Genomic DNA, 27624 nt, shown 5'->3' on the forward strand with positions numbered 1-27624 from the left:
GAAAAACACAGAAAAAAACTGACTGCCAAGAACCAACTGGCCTATAGAAGCATGAAGAAGAAGTATCTCCAATCTCCCACCGTGCCACTTGGCAACCCGTCTTCACATTTCCACACACCATAGGGGAATTAACCTACAGCCCATGCTGGAAAACCACGATCAGCTGGGAATGTGGAGAAGGGGAAAAGAAGAAACTGCTTGCTGTCCCCACTACCTGAGTGGAAGAAGATCCCATCTCAAGCAGGAAGATGGGAGAAGAATGAACCTTCAGCTAAACCACGCAATGGTCCCTGGCATCTGGACCTATGAGAGGTCTCTTAGTCCATTTCCCTCTGATGGCAGCATGGGATAGAGGCTGTACGGGTCTGTGTGCCGGGTACCGGTCATGAGGAAGAAGTCCAGGGAGCAGACTACCTGAATCCATGAAAGTCCCTTCAAACATTGTTATTGGAAACCTAAAATAAGTAAGACCCTTCAAACTAAGAAAAGGCTACTTTTCATTTTACCCAATGTTCTTATTATTTTGCCCCCTCAAAGCGTCTTTTAAAAGGTCCCTTCCCGAGAGTTGAAAAAGGAGAAAAAGCAAGACCAAAAACTACAAACTAGAAACAAGATTAGAACACCTGGTTTATTGGGGAAAATTCATAGTGAAAACTGCAATTGCTTGTTCTGCAACTTACAAAATAATAATTTGATCTATAAAATGAACTGGTTTTCATAACGTTAAGTACAAATGGTAAAAAAAAAAAAATCAGAGTCAATGCAATATATCCTCTATTTGCCGTTCAGAGAAATCTCACATCCCTGAATTCTCCTGTCGTAGGTCTTATATCAGATATTTTATATCTCTTTTTCCAAGGAAGACCAGGTTTGTAACTACATGTAAGGTGTTGCTTACAATTGCAATCTACCAGAAGTTGTGTCTATATGATTAGAGCCCAGTCAACCAGAGACGAACAATTCCAGCCACTTCCTCTCCTTCGGCTGTTTTAATGTCACTTTGTGAGAGGAATGGCACTCCTAATGCTTTACTAACCCACCGATTCATGCCTATAAGCGTGACGAATTAGACCCAGCTCTTCTTTCAATCCATCTACTGTGTTCCTGAACATATAGACACAAAAGAGTACAGATTTATTAATACAGCATTTTCCCACACCCCAACCCTATAAACCGCTTTAAAAGAAAAAATTTCATGTTAACATTTCACTAAATGAGGAGGCCTTACTACTGCATCAGGCTTTGGCTATGAAAGAGTACTTTCCTAGATGCCATATCAAGTTAAGATGAAGCTTTGCAAAAAAAATCGCTTAGGATGTTAGTTAGAAATTCTCACAAACAATATGCATTTAGGAAACTATTTCACTTCTTTAAATAGGTGAAGGCTTGGAAAATATTTACTTTTTGCATTTCTTTTAGAATATTTGGTCACTGGCAATTTTTACTAATAATCTCTCTCTTCTCATTGGCTCTTAATAGACCCAGTCCATTCCATCTGGGGAAACCAGAAACTCAATCATGCCAGTCCAATCTTTGAAGCCTTCTCATTTTGCCTTATACAGTGGTTAAGTTTCATATTCACATTCTTTTACAAATGTTGTATAAATGGTATGGATAGATATAAGGGAATATTAGCATATTATAGGTCATTAATTAAAAGAATAAGTTTTGTTTATAAAACATATATAAAAGATGAATATGAAACTATAACACCATTTAAAAAATACTTTCTCCCAAATTATTTTAGCATTGACTGGTTTAATGATATGAACACTGCCCACAAAATGGGTTCAAAGGATGCTGGAGAAGACCGTTTCTTGCTCTGGGATCCATCTTGGCAGCAGCGATCTTCTGCTCACTCCCCACCTTAGGCGGATGTGTAGAAGTACCTGGGCTTGGCATTGCCCAAAAGGTCATCTTCATAGTTGGGAAGGCAACAGAAGAAGAAGGCGCAGCCGATCAGGATGATCGTGGCCGCCCACCCGAAACCATAGGCCCAGTTATAGATGTAAGTGACAGCGGGGTTGGCGTGAAGGTCGAAGGTCTGGGTGTACTTCACAGGGTAAATTACCAGGGAGATGATCTGGAATATGGCTAAAGGGAAGAAAAACATCCCAAAATGAATATGGACACATGAATGAATGCATGGGAACAACAGATTAAATCCCTCTTCCACAACGGACTTTTGCCTTTAAGTAAGTGTTAAATCCACTCCCTGGATGAAAGGGACTGGAGGGATCTAGCCATCATGAGCCAAAACAAGTTATTGACTCTTGTATGTCAGGGAGACCTGCACTGAGCAGAATGCTGAATATACAAAATACAGACAGAAAGCAATTAGAGAATCCCTCCTTAGGACCTGTGTAAGCATTGCATCTACTAAAGTAAAAAGTGCAAAACCGTGGTGCACAGTCAAAAGCAGGGTGGTACAGAAGGGTATCTTTTCATCTTGGTATTTCCTGTGCCAAACACAGTTAATATTTTCAGGGTTAGCAAAAATAATATATACACATACACACAGTGTGCACGCACGCACACACACACCGTGTGTGTGCACACACGCACATAGATTTGACAGTATTGGTGTTTAACAGCACACCATTGAAATATTCATTCAATAAATAACTAAATGAAACAACAAGCCAATGATGTGAATGATCAGCGTAGAGAAGCACCAGAAAAGTCTGCAGAGAAGCAGAAATCTAAGGAACAAATAGAAATGGAGAGATGGAGGTCAGAGGGAACAGCATTCCAGGCAGGGGGAACAGAAACACAGGAGGGGAGTAGTCATCCTGCCATGGGGAAGTGTAAGGAGGATACAAGAAAGAAAACACAGGTCAAGAAGACTTCTAAACTCTTCGGCATAAGAGTCACCTTATTATAATTACTATTAACCATATTAACATTTTAAGCAACTTAAGAAAATAAGAACTTGATTAAATGGACTTTTGTATTCTTTTTCAATGAACATGCATAACTCCATGAAGCTATAATGAGCATATACATGTTCTGTTCTGTTCTGCATTCTTTTCACATAATATTTCCCATGTCTGTTGCCAAGTCATAGGGTAGGAACACATTTTCACTCTGTACTATTAAGTACATTAGTCTACACCTAGCGGTGCCAGCCGGCTGTGCTCCTAGATTCCTAGTTGGTGTATTCCATTAATAAATGTTCACTCTGACCACACCCACCTGCATCACAGTCTCCCATCCCGCAGAATCAGCTCTATGATACAAAAAGGCAGTTCCAGACCTGGCCCCTCCTAGGGTCTCCTGTTCCACTGCAGAAAACCTTTCTATGGCCCGCCATGTCATGCGATTGTAACATTCCTTCCATAAGTAAAATGGCTCAGGGACAGTCCAGCACCCTCAGCAAGGGGCTCATAGGAGGCCAGCACTGGGACTGCTATGGAAACAGTGCACTGAATCAGCCCTGTGTCAGCCCCGGTCCCCCAAAGTAGGGGTGTCGCTGGACATAGGGTCACCTGCAAGAGACAGCAGCATGCAACATGGACGGGGAACGTGAGGTACCATCTGAGACACAGGACGAAAGGGACCTAGACCTTAAAGTGTGTGCCTTCGTTCCTTCTTCCTGTGGTGACACATTTTTGACAACAGATCGGAAGTGTAATTGTCAAGGAGTGTGGATTGGACAGTACTGTCGTGATGTCTACTGAAGGTACGAATGAAGAACCGCTGACTTAGTCTTACCAGCCAGGGCCAGGAGGCCTCCAATCACTCTCAGAAAGACAAGCATCTGGGGTCCGCAGAGGGCAAAGAAGGACAGGATGAAACAGATCACCAGGATGATAAAGCCGCAGAAAAGCATGGCGGCTGCTGCCCTTCCCCACGCTGTAAGAGAAAAGAAATTAATAAGACACATGTACCAAATTTTAAAATCACCTGTCAAAGTATCAATAGGAGGTTTTTTTATTTTTTACTACTTATATTTGGGTGGAAGGATAGTCTTTTTGACAGTACTTAAGCATCTCCACATCTCAAGGGAGGAATAGGCAATTCATTTGGAGGGCACTGACATAGTGCTTGTAGTAATGCCTACTCCCCTCTGACTTGGGGCAAGAGTTTCTGTCTCTGAAATGAATGGTAAAATTCATTCAACTGTTCCTCATGTAATAAAGAGGCCATATAAATAGGTATATTTAAAAGGTTCTCTCCCTCTCTCCCTCCCCCTGCTCATGCTCTCTCTTGCTCTCACCCCCTTGCACTCTCTCAAATAAAGAAATAAAGTCTTTTAAAAAATAAAATAAAAGGTTCACTCAAGTTCTAATGTAACACAACCAAAATAAACCACACTTTTGGTATTGAACAATTAAGTTATTATCGCTTTAGGAAATGGTTCAAATACCTTTAAAAAGATCTTTGTTTCGTATTAATGTTTGATTCTGTGCCAAAGCAATCATTGAAAATGTACTTAGGATTAGGCAGAGAGGTGCACTAAAGCAACTTAATTATAAAGAAGCTTTGATTTTTTATAACAAGTTTGGGTACAAACATATCCCATTGTTTGTCTAAATTTTAACTTCTGAAGTATACAGACTTTATAGCACAAGAGCTCTTAATGATGGATATGGGCCTTAAAAGCAATCAGGATGAAGTGAAAATTGAGTTCTGGGTTTGAAAATCCGAATGGCACTTCCAGCCCTGTGTTGTCCTACTTTGAGACTGTGGAAATAGGGACAGCCATGATACCCAGGCTAACAATTCCAGTCAATAATTCCCGTTGTGCAACCTGCACTGATTTCAAAAATCTCTTCCAATACAACCTGCTTTCTAGAGGGCATAACTAACATTGATCATGTAATTGCTCTGTGCCAGGCGCTGTGCTAAGAACTTGACATGCATTAGTTCACTAAATCTTCACAATAAATTTTAATGTCCTTTTTTTTTTTTTTTTTTTTTTTTTAAGAGAGGGAGGCGGGGGAGGAGCAGATTGAGAACGGGAAAGAGAATCTTTTTTTTTTTTTTATAATGATTTTTTATTATATTATGTTAGTCACCATACAGTACATCCCCGGTTTCCGACGTAAGGCTCGATGATTCATTAGTTGTGTATAACACCCAGTGCACCATGCAATATGTGCCCTCCTTATTACCCATCACCGGCCTATCCCATTCCCCCACCCCTCTCCCCTCTGTAGCCCTCAGTTTGTTTCTCATAGTCCATAGTCTCTCATGTTTCATTCCCCCTTCTGATTACCCCCCCTTTCTTTATCCCTTTCTTCCCCTACTGATCATTCTAGTTCTTATGTTCCATAGATGAGAGAAATCATATGATAGTTGTCTTTCTCTGCTTGACTTATTTCACTTAGCATTATCTCCTCCAGTGCCGTCCATGTTGTAGCAAATGTTGAGAACTCGTTCTTTCTGATAGCTGAGTAATATTCCATTGTATATATGGACCACAACTTCTTAATCCAGTCATCTGTTGAAGGGCATCTCGGCTCCTTCCACGATTTAGCTATTGTGGACATTGCTGCTATGAACATTGGGGTGCATATGGCCCTTCTCTTCACTACGTCTGTATCTTTGGGGTAAACACCCAGTAGTGCAATGGCTGGATCATAGGGTAGCTCAATTTTTAACTTTTTAAGGGACCTCCACACTGTTTTCCAGAGTGGCTGTACCAACTTGCATTCCCACCAACAATGTAGGAGGGATCCCCTCGGGAAAGAGAATCTTAAGCAGGTCCCACGCCCACAGTGGAGCCTGACTCAAGGCTCAATCTCACGACCCTGAGATCATGACCTAGCCTAAATCAAGGGTCCAAGGCTTAACCAACTGAGTCACCAAGATGTCCCTACAATACCTTTTAAAGGTTCATACTATCATCATTTCTTAAGCGGTACGCCGGGCTGGCTCAGTTGGTGAAGCATGGGACTTTTGATCTCAGGGTTGTAAGTTCAACGAGAGGCGTACAGATTACTTAAAAATAAAAAAATCTTTATCATCATTTCTTTAGAAATGAGGATATACTAAGGCTTTGAAAGTTCAAGTGACCTGTCTGTAGCCACACAGCTGATAGGTGGTTCAGGCAAACTTTGATTTCCAGCCTGGCTAAATCCAAAACATGATTCTTCTCAGATATGTAATTTACATAAAATTCACTCTTTCAAAGTGTACAATTCAGGGGTCTCTACTATATTCACAGGATGGTGCTACCATCACCACTTACAATTCCAAAATCTTCATCACCCCCAAAAGAAGCCCCCCATCCATTAGCGGTCACTCGCCATTCTCCCCTTCCTCCAGCTTCCAGCAACCATTAATCTAGTTTCCATCTCTACCAATTTGCGTATTTGGGACATTTCCTATAAATGGGATCCCTACCATGTGGCTTTTGTGAGTGTCTCCTTTCCCCTAGCACAATGGCTTCCAGGCTCATCCGTATTGGCAGGTACCAGCACTCCATCACTTTTTACGGCCAAAAAATATTCCGTTGTACGGATCTCCCACTTTTTTTTTATCCATTCATTCATTCCTTGATGAACAAACATGCGCTCTTGACCTATTCCTCTGTATTGCACTCGAAAAAGAGAGTCATGTGCACATCCACGCTGGTTTTACTCCTTCTCAAACACAGCTCGGCTGACAACTGTATCCTCCCTTCTGGATAGGTCATTTGACTGGTCCAAGTAAAAGATATCGGAGAGCAGAGGCCGCTGGGCCTCTGAAGCTGGCTGGACCTCATTTCTACCCTGCCTCTGCCACCAGTTAGCCACCATCGTCTGCACAGCTGCTAACTGGGGTGAAAAATGCCTTTTTTCAAGATTGTGAGGATGACAGCCCTTGTGCGAAAAGTCAGGGAGCTAGGAATTCTCCAGCCTTCACCATTCAAGAAGTTCCTCGTGTATACCTATGACTTTTCTCCTGGACCTCGAGTTTTTCCGTTTTCTTCCTATATTTGCACAGTTCTGCACCATCACATCGTTGTTCCTCAGTTACCCACCGAATGTTTACATCTTCATCTGTTATAGACAAACCTGAACTAAGTTCCCCTGTTGCTTTCTCCAATCCCCAAGCTCCTCCCAGATCTTCCTCTAGGTTTATGAATGACTGGGGCAGGATAGGTTATTAAGGAAAAGCCATATTTTTATATGCTTCAGAAATACCATGTTTCCCCACAAATTATCCCTTGGTATCGCTGCAGGACAAGGCTGAGAGTGCATGAGGGGGCCTGATTTGATATTTATAATTTTCATTACTTTCCTCCAGATCTTTTTGCGGTTTCTGGAGATCAATAAGAGACCTTAGGGGCAAGATAAAATAAAAATGTTTTATTTTAAAACAGAAATGAATAAAGCCAGAATGTGAAACATTCTCCCTTTTGCCCTGTCCTTCAAGTAAGGGAACTTGTCAGAGAAGCAGGACCCTGCTTTGGAAAGAAGAACGTTAATCAGATCATCTCAGAGCCTAGCCCATAGGCCACGGTGTCAAAATCATCAGTGGTGCTTATTAAAAATATAGATTCCTGTGGTTCCTTCCCGACCCACTGAATCAGAGCTCAAGAGGTAGGACCCAGGAATCTGCGCCTTACTGACATTTCTTACATCCATGCTCAAGTTTGAGAACTAAGAGAGATGATTAATCTCCTTCTGAAAACAGATGCAACTGCTAAAAACAAGAGCATAAAATTTTCAGGATGGGACCCACTGTCAATGACAGCCACATTTCTGTAGATTTTTATGGCTACTGCCAATCATTACATTCAATTAAATCCAATTATTAAATTCAAAGAAGCAGATACTGATTTTTCCTTTTGAGTTCACAGGTTAGAAACTGCAATAAAAGGAGACCTACCTACGGAAGCATGCAGAGGAACAGAGGAATGCAAACGTAGGGGAAACTGCAGGGCAGAGTGTGAATTTTCAATCATAACAATCAAACTTCCTAACAAGGAACATAGTTTGATAACCAAACTTCGACAGTCACAGATTAAGGTTTTAAAAGTGTAGTGAAATGAGTCACGTATGATGGAGCTATGAAGAGGAACATCAATAATTATTCCTATTTCTTTGGGGAAGATGAACATAGATTTTTGCTATTACTACTTCCTCTCACATGATAGCTGAGGTGTAATTTGCACTGAGCTTTAAGGACTTGAAAGAAATTAAGAAAATAGGAAGCCAGTTCACCCAACCTGAAGTCAACAGGTGAGTGCAAATATAAACATAGCCCATTTTAAGCACTTGGCCTATGTTATGTGAAATAATTCAGTCGTGGCTTGTTTACTTAAAATGCTGAGTCTAAGGAAAATCAAAATGGCAAATTAAGTGGCATTTTGTCTTGAGAAATGCTTCTCTGGAAGTAGAACGCATGTAGCCTGCTCCTAAGGCATGGAAACACCCACGCTGAATCACTTAACTACCACTGAAGACCCAAATTTGGGCACGGTCTTGAAGATGTGGCTGATGAATGACCAGTGAGACAACCTGCCTTCTCATATCAATGACTATGTTGCTATAAAACCATGAGATGGCCCCTCCCGGGTCTGAGCAGGGTCAGCCCAGCCCAATATTCTGCCCAAGAAGGGGACCGACAGCCATGTAGACTTACAACGTGGCAAATCTCCACAACGTACCTTTTGAAAATAAGATAAATCTGTACCCCAAGTACCTTGGGTCTCACCTAATTACCCAGAATGAGCCTAATAACTGCAAATTTATCCAAACCTCTTGGGAACTATTTATATGTTTATATTATACCATGGTCTAAATTATACCATATCTACCAACCCCAACAGAAAAACATCAACTTTTGAAAAACGTATCCTACTACTTCTTCCATGACTGAACAGATAGATGGTCCTTGGCACTTCAAAGGCAGAATGTCCATCTTTATTGTGAAGACAAGTCTGTCCTCCATCATTATTTTATGCTCAAAACTATGGTGTCTTTCCTAATTGTGGCCTGTGATAGAGAGCAGGGAGGATTCTCGTTGTCAATTAGCACTCTCTGAACCAAGACCACAAATCATACAGTACTCCGGGTAAACAGATGCCGTGCTTCTGTGCAGGAATGGATTCTCTTTGTTCTGTCTTCTTAAGGGAAGATGAATCTGGTGCTATAGATGATCTGTTATGTCCTAAATTTATTTCTAAGTGCCACTTGGAGAAGTTCCTATTATCAAAGAAACCAGCAGCCTTACAAATCCACTTGTGAATAAGATTCATTAAAGATCCATTTGGATGAAGAACAGCTTACCTAATTTTGCCAACGTTTGCAAAGATTCAACTATAAATCAACACTAATGGTCACTAATGAAATTCTGAGTTTTTCCTAGGAAATGCTTTTAAGTTTTTGTATCAGAAAAAATGCTGTATCTTTTTTCCAGTGATGGCTTGTGAAAATACAATGTTACAAGGCAAATACAGCTAGGAAAAGACCAGTAAGGTCAACTGACTAAGAAAGGAGCAAAATACATAAATAGATAGAGAGTAGAACTAAATAAATACCTTGAATGCCAAGTGAGAAACCATAACAAACTGAAGCTTGTGGGGGGAAAAAAAAAAAAAACTTTGTAAGACGAGAGCACTACTAATATGTTTAGTATTGTGGGTAATGTTTGCAGACTGTGACTGACTGTTCCTCCAAAGTTAGTTTTTCTTTTAAGAGATTTGCTGCATTCTTCAGTAGTTTTACACATGGGCACCAAACAGTCTGGCCTAGCCCCTTACTCAGTGCCCAGCAGACACCAACCTGCCACCCAATTCGAGTAGGGTCCCTTTCCAGAATAACAGATTCGTCTATTAATAGTACGAAGGCCCTACCTAGTAAATCTGAGATTTTGTCAGATCTCCTACTGTTTGTGTAGGGTTCTTTATGTCAAACAGACTCTCTATGTCATAGAACTGAAAACTGGATAAAATCATAAGTGAAAAAATTAAGAAGATCCTATCTACAAATAAAGATACACATGGGTGGAATATATATTCAAAAAGACTGGGGCGTGTCAATGAGGAGGTAATCTGCAGGAACACGGGCCAGAGCCCCTGAAACCAGAAAGTGCTTACAAATCACCTGGGGATCTTGTGAAACTTCAGGTTTTGCTTCAGTAGGTGGGACCTGAGACACTGAGTGTCCAATAACCTTCCAGACAATGCAGATGCCGCTGGTATGGACACATTGAGTAGCAAAAATCTAGAGGACCACTTGTTACAGGCCTGCAAAAAAATCTACATCAGAAGAAGCAATTTTGAAGAAGCTTTAGAAGGCAGTAAAGCAAGGTCAGGGTCACGTGGGATGGCATCCAGTTGGTGTGAGATTCTTGACATGCTCTGCGTTCTCTCCTGAAACTGAGCCTGATGAGAACTACTTACTGCTGGGTTTTTATAGAACCACGATACGTTACCTCTTCATGGTCTTCTTTTAAAGTCTCAGTGGGGAAACCGTGCTACCCAGGAAGATGTGAACGTGGAGATTTGTACCCTGAACGTAGACATGATAACTAGCAGGGAATCGGGGAGCTATCCTCACAGACCCTCAAAAGTGTGTCAGATGAAGAGGGCTGGGAAGTAGCATTTACGTGGAAGCACACTTGAGCTCCATCAGCGTAAGACAAGTAGTTTTACACAAACAGCAGCGTCCAGGGAACTGAATTAAGTTGCGGAACAAAGGGAAGAGGCTTAGCTCGTCACGGGAGGTGCTGATGAGCACAGGCTTTGGTGAAAGCTTGAACAGGTGCACTCTTACACCCTTCTATTATAGCCTGGGAGCGTGTGTCCGCTAGCAGGGAGAAAACAAGTCAGGTCACTTAAAAGGGAGGGAGGCTTCCAGGAGGTTCCTGCTAAGTGCAGCCAGTGGGCCAGTCACTGGTTCCCACACGTCTGGATTTTACAAATCCATACACACACACACATATATTTTTAATTATGAAAATCAGTTGAGTGGCCAACTTTTTATTTTGCTGTATAAAACCATGAACACGCACCCACAAAGAATAGTCTATCCACGAATGCCTAATTTCATAAAATAATAACATTTCAATACCTCGCCCTGCCTCCCTGCCAAAGGGCCTCAAAAAGCCTCATTTAGCCTAATGTAAACCTATTCACTTTGTACTTCTCTCATTTCCTGTACATTTAAGAACCATACGGCCAAATGATCTAAAAATATTTCATATAATACTCTGATTCCTGGACTTATCCGAGACTGATTTCACGTAAAAAACAAACAAAAACCAAAAACCAAAAAACAACACATTCAATGCACTGTGTGGTGATCAAAGGCATCTGGTAAAGCTGAAGCTGTGTACTTCTGAGCTCGGGGCTGAAGCAGGCACTCTGACTTGGCCACACTGAGTCCCACTGCCATTCTTGGCGCATAAACTCATCACCATCAGTCTCCACCCTGACAAGTAGGAGCCTGCTTGGGATTTGAAATCTGTATCATTGATATTTAAAATATCCTCCTAATATATTTTTTCCTTAAAACTGGGGAAGAAAGGGTGCTGGCAGCACAAAAACAGTGTGCGTGGACACGCATGCAAATTCCATGTTGCATTTTACTTATAGGTGAAATGTGACCGATCATTTCAATGTTCTTTTCCTGTTTGGACAAATAGAAATGTGAGATTCTCTCCATGCTCTGTATGCTCATGATTTTGTTTAAAAATTAGAGTATTTGTGAAGCTGGGTATTTCTTTAGTTGTTAATATCATGTAAAAACAAATATTCAGTGTATAATTGAGTTCATTTATGAGAAAAATGAGGTGATATAGCAACCTGAAATTCTTTAAAAAACTCAATAACCATGGGGAATATAATGTTCTGTATTTTACATACTTCTAAGGAACTATTTCCCTTTATACAAACGTCTCTATTATTAGCATTATTGCCAAGACTTGCCAGGAATAATCTGTTTTTAATATCAAAATGAACATATTAATGTTATGAATATTAATTAATAGAAAGAGATGGTCAAGCACTTTGTAATAAAAAGGTATACTTTCTTAATAGTTACAATGTAAATCACAACGTTTACACTCTAGTACATACCAAGAATTTTTTAAAAAGTGTATATACACACTCAATGCTCTGCATTATCATTTTAATTAGAGCCATCCACCACCTTACTCCTTGTTGTGTTTATACATATGTGGGAGTGTGTGCTTACCACGTTTTATAGAAATCTCCTGTGAACATACTGTTTTCTACAAAGCCTTACTGAGGTTATCTGAAAATCTCCAGAGTTAGAGATGCCTAGAAAATTGAGCTACAGTGTAGGAATCCACAATTTCAATATTTGTGAAGCAAAACTAGCCAACAGTCCATGGCAGAAAATGAAGTGAAAGTATAATAAACTCTCCAACTCATCTCTGAGCACAGGAGCCCGAGCTGGACCTCTCTTTGGGGAGTTCAACATCTGTATTCTTCTTCCCATGGACACCTAGTGACAGCGGGTCTGGATTCATGATTTGATTCTAGGTCTTGCGCAAAAGCTGCATCTAACACATTATTGGCACTTACTTATCTTTGCAAAGGTCATAGGCGTAACTTAATTGGGATGTTAAAGCCACCACCCTCTTATGAAAATCAGTCTTGCTGCATCGTAAAGGTAGTAACCGATTTTTTTTACTTGGAAAAATGAACTTTACCAAAGACAAATTTCTACATCAACTTGAAACATAGTTTATACACTGGGTCAGTGTTGTCTTTACAATTAAAAGAGTTAGTGCTTTAGACTTCTAATTAAAAAATTAAACCCACAAAACCTGCTTATTCCCTTCCATATACAAAACACTATATCATTCTGAGGCTGGAGGCACCACACCCTACGAAGGTGAGCTCATCTTGCAAGTTAAGAAAAATAAAAACTGCATTGTGTGAGTTTCACAAGAGGGCTGTAGTCACAGCAGAGCCTTGCAGGCCAGATCATGTCCCAGCATACTGTTGCTGGTTCTACCAGCACCTCTCTTCCCGAGGTGCGCTAACCTGACTTCACATGCAGGGGACTGCAGAGTACTCTTTGGGTCCGTACTAGGCTTTGTTCTGAGTATGATTATCAAGTCTGTTTAAAGACACACCTGTTTAAGCAGTCCTATTAAGTTCCTCTACAAGAGGCTGAGCTCCAATGCATTTTCACTAAAAGATACAGTTACATTACTTCAAATAATTCCCGTTTAAAACCTAAGATCTGAGATAATAGAAACGCTGGCAGGCGCTCTGTTTAAAAGAGGAAAAACACAGACTTTAAGGAAAGCAGGAATTCCATGCAGTCTTCACATTTTATTAGCTGCTAATAAGGACCATGCCTCCCTTTGCGGGAAAGCTCATGGTGGGAACTTCCAAACAATTCCACAGTAGATAAGATACAGCACCAAGCTCGGGATAGGGGCCCCCAGAGCCACAAATAAACAGTGTGCTTGGAAGCCATGGGCCACTTCGGAGTAAAGAATCAAGTCAATGGTCCTAGCAGGGAATGAGAAAAGGCAGGGTAGCCTTCTTTCTGAGTTTAAAACTATTAAACTCAGTTGCTAAGGCCTCATTCGGTAGCAGTTAGCTTTAGGTTTCGGATTATGGTCATACTTAAACCCTTCTCTCCCGCACCCCAGGCACACACTGCTAATCAAAATAGATCCCAGCTGTTCTTCTCCACTACCCTAAGCAGGCGGTACCAGCATTCAGGACTGTGCTCCTCTCCAGTCCCTGCATATTAAGTAAAACACCCAGGCTCCCTCCATGCTGGAAAAATAAAAGACTCCATCTGCAGTATATTAGAGTTGTCGACTCTGCTTTATTTTCCTGATGTAAAAGATGTGTTTGCTGTGTAGATTTCAAATCAGATTAAAATAAGTAAGTTTTCTAAACAATGCTGGACTTAAGTCAAAAAGACACCCCGTAAAACAAAAGCTATCAAGAAGTAGCCTGCTGCTTAAAAATACTGCAGTCCCTATTGAAATCATAATTGCTAACCCTTTGACAGAAAGGGCTTTTTCAATGGAAGAAGAGTTGCTTTCACTTAGTTCCAGTTAAACGAATACACCAACCTTGGGGAAGGCACCTATTTCAATACTTATATTTTAATCTTACCAAGAGTCACAGGACGAGGTGTAATGGTAAAAGATTTCAGTAGGTCTCCAAGAAAATACACTTTGTTCATTATATTTCCTCATCTAAACCTTTTCGGGGACTGAAAATCCCCTTTTGCATGTAACCAACAAACCCTACACGAAACAGAGTTTAAACTAGGGCCATTTTCGTCCAGTGTTGGGCCTGATTTTGGCCACTCAAAGCTGCTACTGCTTTCTTTTGTTCAAGTCCGATGCCTAAATCTAAGCTCTAAACAGACTTTTTTCCCCCTATCACTCACTACCTCTGCCCCAGTTCGGTCCCTTCACTTAGGGCGGTTTCCGAAGGCCGCGCACGCCCAGCCGCACCCCGGAGGGCTTCCCGGAGGTGGCGGCACTCACCATAGTCCATGAGGCTCTGACAGCCATCCTCATAGGACCCGCTGCCGCCGCCCTCATGGAAGCATCGCCACCACAGCGAGGACGTCTGGATGTGGTCGCTCGACTGCAGCCAGCCGCGACCGGCCAGCGCGATGATGTCGAAGGCGATGGCGCTGAGCAGCAGCAGGGGCAGGATCCACCTGCAGCGCTCGCAGGCCAGGCCGCAGCGCAGCATCTCGACGGTGGCGGCGCGGAGGAGAGGAGCGCGCGGGGCTCGGACGCCGTGGAGAATGGCCCGCCAGCGCGGGCAGCGCGACAAAAGGGAAGAGGCCGCGGGGAGGCGGCTCCCGGGAGGACGCGGCTCGGGGCGCCGGGGCCCCACCTAGAGTCCGGTGACTCACGGCGCGCCGCCCCGACCTGCCCGGCCGGCCCGGGTGCGCGCGGGGAGAGGCGGGGCCGGGCTCGGGTTACACGGGGCGTGGGCGAGCCTAACCCGCCTGCCCCGGGCCTGGAGCCGCTGGGGCCCGGCGCCCGGCCAGGAAACGGAGCCGGGGGGCCGGGGGGCCGGGGGCCCGGGGGCCCCGCTGCAGCCACGCGCGCCTCCTCGCCTCCCCACTGCCTCATTTCCCGCTTCCTGGAGCCTCTCCCGCTAAATGTGGTTCTTCTTGAGTGCCTCACCGGGTGCACGTTTTAATCCGCGCAAACCAGCTAAATATTTAATCCCTGCTGTCGGATAATGGTCTGATTGTCAACAGTCCATATTTAAGTTTCAAGCAGTTTGAGATGGGTGTTCACGTTGTACCCGTGGGTCAATGCTGCACTGCGTTTGAATGCGTATGCGCAACCCAGGCGCCCGTCCCTGACCCTCCTAGGCAGAGGGGGCCACTTCCTCCTGGGCTCCACCTTCGTTGTACCTTGTACCGTGCCTCACTTCATAGTCTTATCAGCTTACGTACCCGCCCATCCCGCCGAGTCTGGAGCTATTGGCCTGCAGAGGCCATGTTTTATTTATCTGTGTATCCCTGGTGGCTAGCACTGTGTCCCGGTCTTGCGGGGAGTTCAATAAACAACTAATGCACGAACACACTGAATTTAGCAGATGCTCACTTCAGTCTTGGGAGAGCTTCATCTGGCCTGCCAGATATCTTCAGGTCCCGTCCTTGGCCGTCCACTCCCTATCACAAATCTGTCCCAATTTAAAGCCCACTTAATCTACTCTTTTCATTTACTATTTTGAGGTTTCTCCAAATAAAAACCGTATGTCAACATGCAGCCAGCACCTAAAATCCCACCTCCAGTGTCCTGGCCCTGCTTCTGTCACCAGGTGACTCAAGTGTGAAGGGGGGAGTAGGGGTAGGGCAGCTGGGAGTGGCACTGGGGAGAAACAAATTCTCAGTTTCAGGCTCCACAGTGGCCTTGGGCAAATCATGAAAAACATCCAATGAGGGTCACATTTTTTTTAAATGGCGGTCACATCTACCTTGTACCGTCACAGATCTTTTTTGAATCCCTTGCTTTTCCCACCAATTTAATATAAAAGAAGGGGGGAATATTTAGCAATGTTTAAAAATAAGTTCTCTGCATTTTAGTTCGGTACTCTCAATAGAAAAAGAATACTATTTTGTCTTACGCAGTTCTCTGGCAATTTTTGAGAACTGAAACTATGAAAGTGCTGAGAAAGTAGTGTTTGAAGCCACATGAAAAAATTTCTCCAGCCTTAATTTTACATAAACTAAATTCACATATTTTCCTTAGAGGCAAATATTTTCACTTTGAAAGAATAGCATGGAGGTGGGGGCTTCTGCCAAGAGTTAACTGCATACGGTGTAGATTGTGTAAAAAAATATGCTCTTGGGGTTTTCAAAAGTAATGTAAATATTTGTTTAATTAGCTGTGTCTATAATACATTTGTGAGGGAAAAAAATCACATTCTTAGAAATAAATAGAGTACTGATGGGGAGCAAAGTGGTTTCAGACAAATATCAAAGTTTCATGGGTCTTAATGTCTCTAAAGGATTTTGGACTAGGTATATCTTCTTTTTCTTGTTCCAATAGATTTGAGGAAAAGAACTCATTCATGTTGAGGTGAAAGCAAGGAAAATAGCTCTTCAGAATTTCTGGAAGAGACTAAACCCATCCTTCTTAGGTTCTAACGAGAACATGCCTAATACATGTCCCACAGACTGTGGAACCAGATAGCTCAGGTTCAGATCCTTTCTCATACCAGCTGTGTGACATTGGGACACTTAGCTTCTTTGTGCCTCAGTTTCCTTATCTCTAAAATGGATAGTGCTCACCCCTTCGTGTGGTAATGAGTATTAAAAGAGCTAATATACATAAAGCATGCAGAATAGCGCTGGCACAGAGGAAGCCACAATACAAGGGGCGATGGTGATGATTTTCACATAAGTATCCCGCTTTACTAAGATTGGAAACGGACCTTTGCATGTTTATAAGGAACAGGTTCTTTACAAGAATACCAACTGTAGATCGTTCAGTTTTCTCAGACAATGAAATCATTCCTCTTCGCCGCTGTACTGGTGACATGATGGATTATAGTAGTGAGTAGGCGACTCAGTAGTTCCCCCTGCTGGATAATCTAGGGATCGCAGAGTGCTTGACGAATGTGAAGTGTATCTGAAAAAGGTTTTATTTTTATAAATTTGGATTTTTATGGTTATAAAAGCAATTAATATCACAAATGAGGTATATACTATTATTATCTTCATACAGACTAGAAGACTGGGGCACAAAGGAGTTCAGTAACTTGCTCAAAACCACACAGTCCCTGGGCGACAAACCCACACATCACCCTGGGCCGTTTGTCACCAGAGCCAGTGCTATTTACCACAATAACCATTTGTAAGAATTTGGAAAATATTCCTCCAGAAGTTTCCTTTTTTATTCCATTTCCTCTACCTTTGTAAACACCCAACCCACTACCAGTTCTCTCCTGAGCTATAATGAAATGGTCCCATTAAACCTGCCATGTTCTCACTAGTAAACCAAAGCAATCATTGCACAGGTAGAATGAGCAGGGGACAGGAAATCAGGCAGCCTGAAGTCTACTTCTCCCGGACCCTGTGTTTCACCTCTAATTCTTGTCCCATCTCTCTCTTCCCCTATTCCTGCAAACTTCTAATTGTCTCCACTATCTCCCTTCCTATTCCTTCCTGTCTAGTCTACCCCGTGGTGTGATGGTAAATGTTTACCAACTTTCTGACCCCTCCCAAATCCTTGATTTGCAGCATTTGCCAATTTCTGTCGTGTAAAACTCTCTCAAGGGTGATTTCCGGCTACCACCTGATGTCACTGAACACGGAATTGGAAAGAAATATACAAAATTATCTCTCTCAAGCGAGTAAAAGCACACCCTTGCATCTACCCCCAGTATCCTACAAAGCTGTTCTCACAAAGGGCACCAATAAGCTCATATTTGCCAAATTCAATGGACATCATTGGCCTCTTCGTTCCACTAGATACTATGATGTCTTCCTCCATGAAACTTTCTGCTCTCTTGGCTTCTATAAAGATGTTAAAGCCCATTGCTCAGAGATCATCAGAAACACACCTATATTCAAAGTTAGATTTATTCACTCTGCAGCAAAGCACAGGGCACACCACGGGGAACTCTGGGGATGTCCCAGTGAGAGGATGTTAGGAGAGCCTAGTCACAAGATTAGGCTTATGTCAGGTGATTTTGGAGAGGGTTCAGGGATGTGGGTGTTTTGTTCGGAGTTATGTCAGGAAGAGTGATATTTTGTAATTGCATGGTGGTTTTTTTCTTTGTGTATTCAGCTATGATTATGGAGTGGTCTTGTTTTCGTTTTGTTCTATCACAATGACACAGTGACGTTGTCTGATGTTAATGTTCTGTGAAGTTACTTATGCTCAGCATTGGATTATCATGGCCTAGCGATTGGCAGCCAGAAAAATTACCAACTGCCAGGGAACTGGCTTTTTCTTTCTCTTTCCCTGGGTTTCCATGAACCTCTCGACCCATCCCTTCCCTCTCTCCTTAATGGGCTCGTCCTCCTCTGACCCCCACGCACACCCAGTGCTGGATTCTCTGGGATTCTTTCCTGTATCACTCTTCTGTTCATTTTCTTTGTGTTGCATCATCCACTTTGATGATTTCAACCCCTATCTATATATTCATGACTTGCAAATATACACACTTTTGCTCTGTGCTTCAGAATTTTGTATCCAACTGCCAACATGTGGTGCCTCCCGGATTCTCCCCCAACCACTTTAGCATCAACCCATGCAGAGTTCTGATGGCTTTCTCTTCTACACCATTATCTTCTTCCTGTAGCCCCCGTACCACCTCCCTCATCTTGGTCACCAAAATTAAAACATCAGGATCATCCTTGACTCTTTCTATGATACCCAATTTAAATCCAGCAATTTAAAGTTTTGCCAGCTACCTTAGCTCCCAGATATTTCTGCAGTGCACACTCTCTGCTCTGCCCCTACTCTGCCTGCCCCCGGTCATTGGCCTTCACTGCCACAGTTGCCCCTCACTGCTCTCCCCCCACCCTCCAGTTCTGAACACTCCCCTCTCCCTAATCCATCTTCCGCAAGACCACTGGAGTGATCCAGCTAGATGTGGCTCTGACTTGGACACTCCGCGATGCACCCCTCACTGATTCTTCATTGCCTCTGCCATCAAGAATGAGATTCCTAAAAGTGACACACAGATCTTCTATGGTCTGGCCTGTTTGCCTCTCCAGCCTCATCTGTCCCCTCTGCTTGCCTTCTCATCTTTTAGGTTCTCCCCAACCTATCACAGTCCGATTCTGCTCATGCCACTATATTAAAACAGCTCTTAATAAAAATATCAGAGGACGCCACATTACTGATGACTTCCTCCTGGAAACCCACACCTCCCTCTATGGCATGCTCACTTCTTACCTTCCTGACTGTCCTTCTCATTCTCTTCTGCTGTTCACGTTCTCCCTGATGATTTAGTCCAGCCTTTTTCTTCCTCACATTCATGATACCATATTTGCCTTTATTCCTGATGTTATTTCTGGAATACCTTTCTTCCTAGCCCCCTCCCCATACCCTTAGTTACTTCCTTCTGATCTTTAAAGATCTGTCTCAGACCCCACGGCCTCCAGAAAACTTCCCTGAGTCTTGGCATATTCCTCTATCCCCACCTCCAATCCAAGGTAACTATGTGCTCCTCCTCTGTGCTCTGAGAACACGTGAACCGTATGTAGTAATCGCTTCATTTTATAGTATTCTTTTTTTGTGTGTGTTTCCATTAGACAGTGAGATCTATGAAGAAAGTGACTGTGTCTTATTTGTCTTTGTATCCCCAGCACCTTTCCTAATGTAGGTGTTAAGTAATTGATAAATACACAGATGGATGGATGGATGGATGGATGGATGGATGGATGGATGGATGGTTTTGTCAGTAGCTATGAGACTTGGCTCCTCTGAACTTTAGTATATTCACTTATTTGTTGAAGTGGCTAAAAAAATAAACTGCAAGGAAACCTGTAGCTCCAAAATGCTATGAAAGTATAGATAAATGAAAATATTCTAAGACTCAAACTTAAAAAAAAATATATATATATATTTATTTGGAACGGTAGATGGCAGTAGAATACTGTTTTTCAGCACAGCATTTGCAAGACTTAAAATTGATCAAATATCCATAGAAAAACTAATAGCCATATAGCATGATTTGTTTAAATGTCTCTAGTTAATAACAATGTGTCCAGATTGGTTTCCTAACTACAGAAATGTACTACACTAGTGTGAGATGTCAGTAATAGGGAACACTAGATACAAGGGTTTAGGGGAACTCTGTACTATCACAAGTTTCCTATAAATCTGAAACTGTTCTAAAAAATATTTTTTAAATACCTCTATATTGCTTAGTATATCATTTTTCTCATACAAAAAAAATAAATGTGAAACCCCACTATCAGTCATTTCCTCGTTTAAAATGAAATACAAAACCCCCATAATCAATCATTCATCTTCAAGTTTGAAAAATAAGTTTTTGATATTCAGAAATAAAGGCCATTTATTTACTTAAAATGTTATTGTTCTGCTGTGATTATAAATGTATTACTTAAGAAAATCCGAAGAAGACAGAACGTATAAAGAATACATCACCCATAGACAATTGCTTCTTTCTTTTGAACCAGAGTCAATTGCTGCTAATAAATTTGAACTTTTGTTTTAGACTTTTTCCCTGTGTGCTCTAATAGTTCTGGTCCTCCCTTGGCTCCTAGCAGCACACATTCTTCTAGTTTCTTCCCACCCTGTTGCAGGCTTCTTCCCTAGCACCTGTGGTGATGAACCAGTGGGGTTCATCAGGATTTGGTCCCAGCACCTTCTTCTCCCTCTGCATTCTCTCTTTAGATGGCCTCAACTACTTCTGTGGCTTAGATACTATGCTAGAAACTTCCAAGTGTATTTCTGGACCAGACTTCTCTTCTAAGCTTCAAGTTGAATGTCTCACAGTATATCAAACAAAAAACAGACCAAACTGAGCTCTTTCATCCCCAAAGTGTCTTCTACCTCTTTCTTTGTCTTATCCATATTAATACATGGTACCAGCATCTTCTAGCTTCTTAGAAGCCATCCTCAACCCACTCACTCCACATCCAACCCACCAGAAAACCCCCAGCTGCCACCTGCAAAAATGTATCTCAAGTCCATGCGGCTTTTGCAAGTTCATTATCACTGCCCTACTCCAAGCCACCATCCTTTCTCACCTGGACTACTGTTAATAGCTTCCTCATTGATTTTCTAATGTCCATTCTTATCCTCTTAGAGCAACCAGAGAGATGCAAAGATACAGATCACTTTCCTACGTACGGTTCTAACAAAACAGCAATGCCTGTGGCACTTGGACTGAAATTTGCCCTGCTTGCTGAGGCCTTCAGCAGCTGGCTGGCCCCTGCCCGCACCTGTTGAATTGGCATGACTTTGTCTCCTGATAGAACTCTGGTACAATTTTTAATTGTTGAAACATAAGGAAGAAAATGTTCAATCCTCCTAGCGCTCTCACCTACTCAGAGAGAAACACAGTTAATATTTTTATACATTTCTTTCTACTTCTACTCTTTTCTTCTACATGTCACACTCCTACATATACATGTGTATACAGTATATTGTATATACATTTGTTTTTAGAAGACTAGGATTCCACTCTATAATTTTCCAGCCTGGCTTTTTTTTTTCACTTGCTAGGTAAAATATGAGTGTTTTGTTAACACACATTGCCATTTACACTTGCCACCAACAAGCACTTAATACCTGACCTGTCCTCCCTTTGCTACTTTTATTTCCTCTGTTTGGATCTTTATATTCCTGTGTCATACTGCTTATAATATCTGTTCTCCAGGCGGCATTTATTGAGTTTCTCTCATGCACATAGCACCGTGCTGGGAAATACTGTAGGAATACAGAGGATGGGCCCCATAGCCACCCACCCAGTGCTGGGGGTTTGGGGAAGACACCACCAGCCAGTGGTGCTGACACCCATGCAGGCTGCGCTAGTAGAGGGCTGTGCTGGGGGCTGTGGGAGCAGAGAGGGGAGGTGGCACTCTGGGCCCTGAAGCAGTTGGCGCATTTATGAAGAGTGGGAGACAGGGCTGGTTTCAGGCCCAGGTGCTCTCTGTGACGTAATTCTACCTAAATTCAATTCCATACCCCTCCTAGGACCCGTGTGGCAACTTTCCGAAAGGGACTCGTTGATAGCCTTCCAGTGGGTAGGAGCAACTAACATTTGTTTAACATTGCTGTGATCCAAGGACTCCCCTAAGTTACATGTAATATCTCTGAATTCTCTTGACTATCTGCAAGTTAAATGCTGTTATGCTCATTGCAGAGGTGAAAAAAACTGAAACTGAGCTAGTAAGTAAATCATCTCAGCCACTGTTCTCGTGGCTTAGATACTATGCTGGAAACTTCCAAATTTGTTTCTGGTCCAGACTTCTTTAGTAAATAAGGGGACTCAAACCCCTGTCTACTTCCACCATGTCTGTGCTACACCCCTTCCAGCATCAGTGGTTTCTTCAGTAAGCGTAGCATTTGGAGCAAACAAGGAAATAGAATTAATAAGGCGTTAGCAGACATACGCTCTGTATAGAAAGTGGTTACATCTCAACACCATTTCCAAGCTTTGAACGTCATTGAATAAATAGAGAATGAAATACTGAGCTCAAATCATGTCATCTGGAACCCAAGATTTGATTAGAGATAATAAACGCTAACATTTATTGAGTGCTCCAAGCTGTGTGGCACTATCCTTTGCACATGATATGTATGAATTACTTTATTCCCAGAACAATCCTATGAGGTAGACACAATGATTATGTCTACAGTGCAGATACAGATACTGAAACAGAGAGTTTGAATTCCTTGTTTAAGATCACCCAGCGAGTTGGGGTTAGCTGGGATTAAACCCCAGGCCAACTTTCTTGACCTAAGGTCTCAGCACCTAACCACCATGCAAATAATAATAATAGCAACTAACCACATGAATAATAATAATAGCAACCAACCTTTACCATGTACCAGTGCCTGCTTCGAGCACACGTGAATTTCTCTTATCCTCACAGTACCGTGAGCAAAGGTCAGCTATCGCTGCTGTATCACAGATGAAGAAACTGAGGCACAGAGAAGCTAAATGACTTTTCCTGGAAAATTCAGCTAGTAAGTGGCAGAGCTGGGCCTCAAACCCAGACACTGGGCTGCTTGCAGAGTCTGCCCAATTAACACCTAAAACTCACTTTTAGTGTGCACATTCTTCAATCTCTTGGGGTGCATTTGAAATTTGTAGCACATATCCAGTCAGGGGTCTATATTTGAAGACTGCTTATCTTTCCAAGCCAACTGCAGGATGCACTCCATCTCTCCCTCTCCCCACCCGCGCTCTGATATGAAGACGATTATTGTGCCCCTGGGACGATCACTAAAATGCACGATGTATATTCTAAGGTTATTTCAGCCTGGAAAATTTCCAATAAATATTCAGCAAAGACCTCAATGTGTCAGATATGCTCTTAAAATACACTTTTTAAAAAATATGCTCGCAAGATAGGGAAAGGGATGAAAAGCCTGGGTCCAAGCTGCACGGAGTTATATTAAAAATCACACGGACTAGTTTCTTTAACAAATTGAAAGAACCATCAGTGTTTGGGGGATTTTTTTTTTTTTTGTATTTAAAATTCACACATTTCAGTCTGTTGCTGGTGTGGACATTTTGTCTCATTTGGAGCTTTCTGTGAGTTCTTTCCTGTTTATAACAGAGCCACTGTGTGAGACCACCTCAGCCCAGCCCCTACTGGCTTCTCAGAGACCACTTGGCCTTGTCTCCTGCTTTCGTACAGGTCTCTGTGTTATCCCTCCAACTGACCTCCAGGGGAAGGTTTATACTTCTCTGTATTCCTACAGCGCCCACTTAATCTGCCAGGCTCCATAGCTCTTGATTTCTGGAACTATAACTGCCAAATAATAAATTGGATTGCCATAAGGGATAGACATTAGAAAGAAAAATATATTCTTAAATATATGAATGTTAGATAATATTTAGTATCTCAGTAGAGGACAAAACAGTCGTTCCTGAGCTTAGGTTATCAGCACCTGACTGAGCTGTCTCTGTGGTGGAGAGAGAGATGGCGTGGAGCAGCGGTTTCAAGGTTATTCACTTATTCATTGATTATTTTATTATTTATTAATTATTATTTATTACACATTCATTAGTGTTCAGAGTGTTGAAAGAAGTGTGTTGTCTCTTAGAGCTCACATAGAATATTAAATAGAATACAAGGATAACTTCAAATCATTCTGACGAATTGGCAGATTGATTTTTCTGGGGAGGAATTTAGCTGAATGATTTTTCTTGCCCATTATGGTATTGTTGTCACTGTTTCCATTCATTGGACTTGTGTGAAGATGTCTCTTCTCTTCATTCTTTCTCTCATCCTGTCGCCCTGTACACACACTTATGTATCACACAGAATATATGACATAGAAATGCTTTGTTTTAGTAAGCCAGTGACAGATTTCTGGTTGGAGAAACTTAATAAATGTGTGATTAATATCATTTGCAAACCTTCTAGAAATATTCACTTATCCTATATGATCTTGGCATATAGCTGGAGAATCCTAGAGGGCTTAAAAAAATCAATGAGATCTCAAATAGTAAAAATTAATTATGGGGTCTTCTGGATTTGTGTGATGTTTCCAAACCGCTTTATGAATTACACAATAGTTTACAACTGATGCAGCAACTTGCAGTTTAATTATGGTTATTTTCTTTTAAGAGGGTCACTTTTTTACTTTTCCAAAGATGTAAAGCAGTGTTTCTTTTAAAATAGCTGTGAGTTAATCAAGCACTTTCTCAGCTGGATTTGTGGCAACTAGAAAGAAATATAGACCCCACCTCTGTTTCCTTTGAGTTTACAATTGAATTTGGAGGACAGCACATACTGGAATATACATGAAAACAAATAGCATTAAAAAGTATTTATGAGTAAGTGCTCAGTGGAGATCTATTGAGCGGGCATTCAGAGGAGAGCTGGAAAGAGAATTATGGGTAGGCCGGTATATTCATTTTCTGTTGCTGTATAACCAATTACCACAAACTTAATGACTTGAAACAACACCCAGTTGTTAGCTCCCAGGTCCGTAGCTCTGAAGTCCTGGAGGGCTCACACTACTATTCAGCCTTTTCTCTCCTTAAGGTCTCCCAAGGTGAAGTCAGGGAGTCAGCCCGGTCCGACTAGGCTCATAGATGGAGCTCGGGGGAAGAGCAGCCTGCCAATCTCCTTCACCTTGTCAGCAAAATTCGGTTCTTTACGACTGTACCTCTGAGGTTCCCGTTTTCTTGCTGGTTGTCAGCCAAGCCCTTGCTATTCCTGGGGCTCCTCCATCTTCAAAGCCATCTTCAAAGCCACAGTGTATGGAGACCTTCTTACACCTGGAGTCTCTCTGACTTCCTCTTTTTCTGCCAGCTGGAGAAAACTCCGCTTTTAACGGGCTGCCTGATTAGATTGCACCCACCCAGATCGTCTCTCCTGGGCCATACGAGGTGACACGATCACAGATCGCAGATTCCGCCCACACTCAAAGGGGAGGGTTATCCAAAGGGGAGGGTTATTGGGAGCCACTCTTAGAATTAAGAAACAGTTCACGCAGAAGGTGGGACCAAAATGCACCTTAAAAGAAAGATAGGTTCTAGATAAATAAATGTACTAAAAGGTTTCTTCCAGAAAAAGGAACTGTTTATTCATTCAATAGATGTTTATGTAATACATTGATATCTGATGATTGGGATATAAATGATGAGCGAAAGAGACACGCTGCCTGGCCTGATGAAATTGACAGAAGCGAGTGACCACAGACAGATTTGCATGAGCCGTGCTCAGGGACAGTGAATAGTCCACAGTTTAGGGACAGAAACAATTCCTCTAAACAGAGTACAGAGTCACATGCGTATGTTTGTAAGACAAGGTGTAGATGTGGACACTTGAAGGCTTTTAGGACGAGGCAGGGGATTTTGTGTAAGGAGCCCAGTGGCTCTTGAAAGGAAGAAATAGAGACACCTAACCTTTCTTCTAGAGACCTAAGCTGTTAAAAAGCTGCCCAGGTGAGCTGGGCACCCCTACCCCAGTCTACGGGTAGGGATGATCAGCAAAACCCTGAATTTGAAAACACCATGAAGACAAAAAGGGTGGCCCCCAGCAGGCTGGTCCTCACACTGAATCACATGGTCGGAGGGAGAAGAGTGGCTCTGGGTACATGTGGTGATGGCACCCAGCTCACATCCCACCCCAGCCTCCTGGTTGACAAACAGGCGCCCGGGGACAAGGTGATGAGAGCTGGGAGGTGGGAGCCTGGCTCGGTCTGGTGTGGAGCATATGGGACTGAGCTGGGTACTGAGGGGGAAAGTGGTCCCTGACGAACCTCTGAGGCAAGGAGGGAGGTCTGCAGAAGTGGGCGAGAGGGTCTCAGTGGGAGTTTCCATCCCAGCTGTGGCCGCTGCCTGCAGAGATTGTCCTCAGGCTGTCAAGGTCCAGCAACTTGTTCTGGCAGATAATGACACTTCTCTAGCCTCAGAGGAATACAGGTTTAGGCAAATGCACTTAGCATCGGTTTCAAATTTTCCCTGAGGCACTACAAAGTATAAGAAAGGAGGTGATGCCCACTTAATGAGTACCCATGGTGAGTCAGGAGTTGTGGCAAGCAATTCCCATGCGTGCTCTGCTCTCCTTCCTTCTCCAAACCCTATCACACAGATAGCAGAACTCTTGTACTGTGGATAAGGACACTGAGGCTCAGAGAGTTTAAGCAACATGCCCAAGGGCTCACAGAGAAAAATTGGTAGCCAGGACTCTGCTCAGTCTGTTTAATAAAGCCTGTGGCGTTTTTAACTTAAGCGTCACTGCCTCTTGAGATCATGTCCTAAAAAGGATGACGTGGGCTTTTTATGATTCCTAATTTTTCAGCTATCTAAAAACTCAGGAAACAACAAATGACCTATGTTATTAGTTGCCTTAATGGCAATGTCAGAGATGAATTTACTGATCAGAACAGAATATAAGTAATTTGGGGTGAAAAGGACAATTTCAGCTGTCAAGAATGTCATGGAGCCGTTACTAAAGAAATTCTGGGGCTTCACCCATATTGTGTTTTGCAAACACCAGGACTGAAGCACTGGACTACTTAGGTAATCTAGGATATAGCCCAGTTGGGGTTCTAGTATGCTGGCAGTTGGCTCTCCCAGCCAGAATATTTGGGAAGTTCTGGGACCTGAAGGACAGCTACCCCATGGTGGGATGAGGACTAGAATGGGTCCAGGCTAGTGGTCTCCTGAGAAACCTGGCCTGCACTTCCAAAGAGAAGAGAGATCAGAGAGTAAGATAAGCCAAGAGGAGAAGGTGGGGAGGAGCTGCTTTCTCAGTGTGCCTAGTAAATAATGGTAGAATGGATTTAAAGTCCCCTTCTTGGGCATTTGGGTGGTGCAGTCGGTTGAATGCCCGACTCTTGGTTTCAGCTCAGGATCGTGAGATTGAGCCCCGCATTGGGCTCTGCACTCAGCACAGGGTCTGCTAGGGTTTCTCTCCCTCTCTTTCTGCCCCTGCCCGCTGATCCCTTCTCCCCCCCACCCAAATCCCCCCTTCCGCCACTTCAGAGCACACATGCTCCCTCTCTCAAATAAATAAATAAATCTTAAAAAAAAAA

The 27624-nt window shown here is 42.6% G+C and overlaps 1 protein-coding gene across 1 annotated transcript; it reads right to left on the reverse strand.

The window, feature by feature from the left end:
* Positions 1-609: 609 nt before the first annotated feature.
* PERP (p53 apoptosis effector related to PMP22) lies at positions 610-14824 on the reverse strand. Its single transcript, XM_045814762.2, has 3 exons — positions 14431-14824; positions 3715-3855; positions 610-2094 (listed from the first exon to the last, which is right to left on the reverse strand). Exons 1-3 carry the CDS (start codon positions 14642-14644, stop codon positions 1868-1870), a joined length of 582 nt encoding a protein of 193 aa, XP_045670718.2. The 5' UTR covers positions 14645-14824; the 3' UTR covers positions 610-1867.
* Positions 14825-27624: the final 12800 nt, after the last annotated feature.

This window comes from Ursus americanus, chromosome 11 (genome assembly GCF_024610735.1).
Source record: "Ursus americanus isolate L20-20 chromosome 11, mUrsAme1.1.p, whole genome shotgun sequence".
Lineage (NCBI taxonomy): Eukaryota > Metazoa > Chordata > Mammalia > Carnivora > Ursidae > Ursus > Ursus americanus.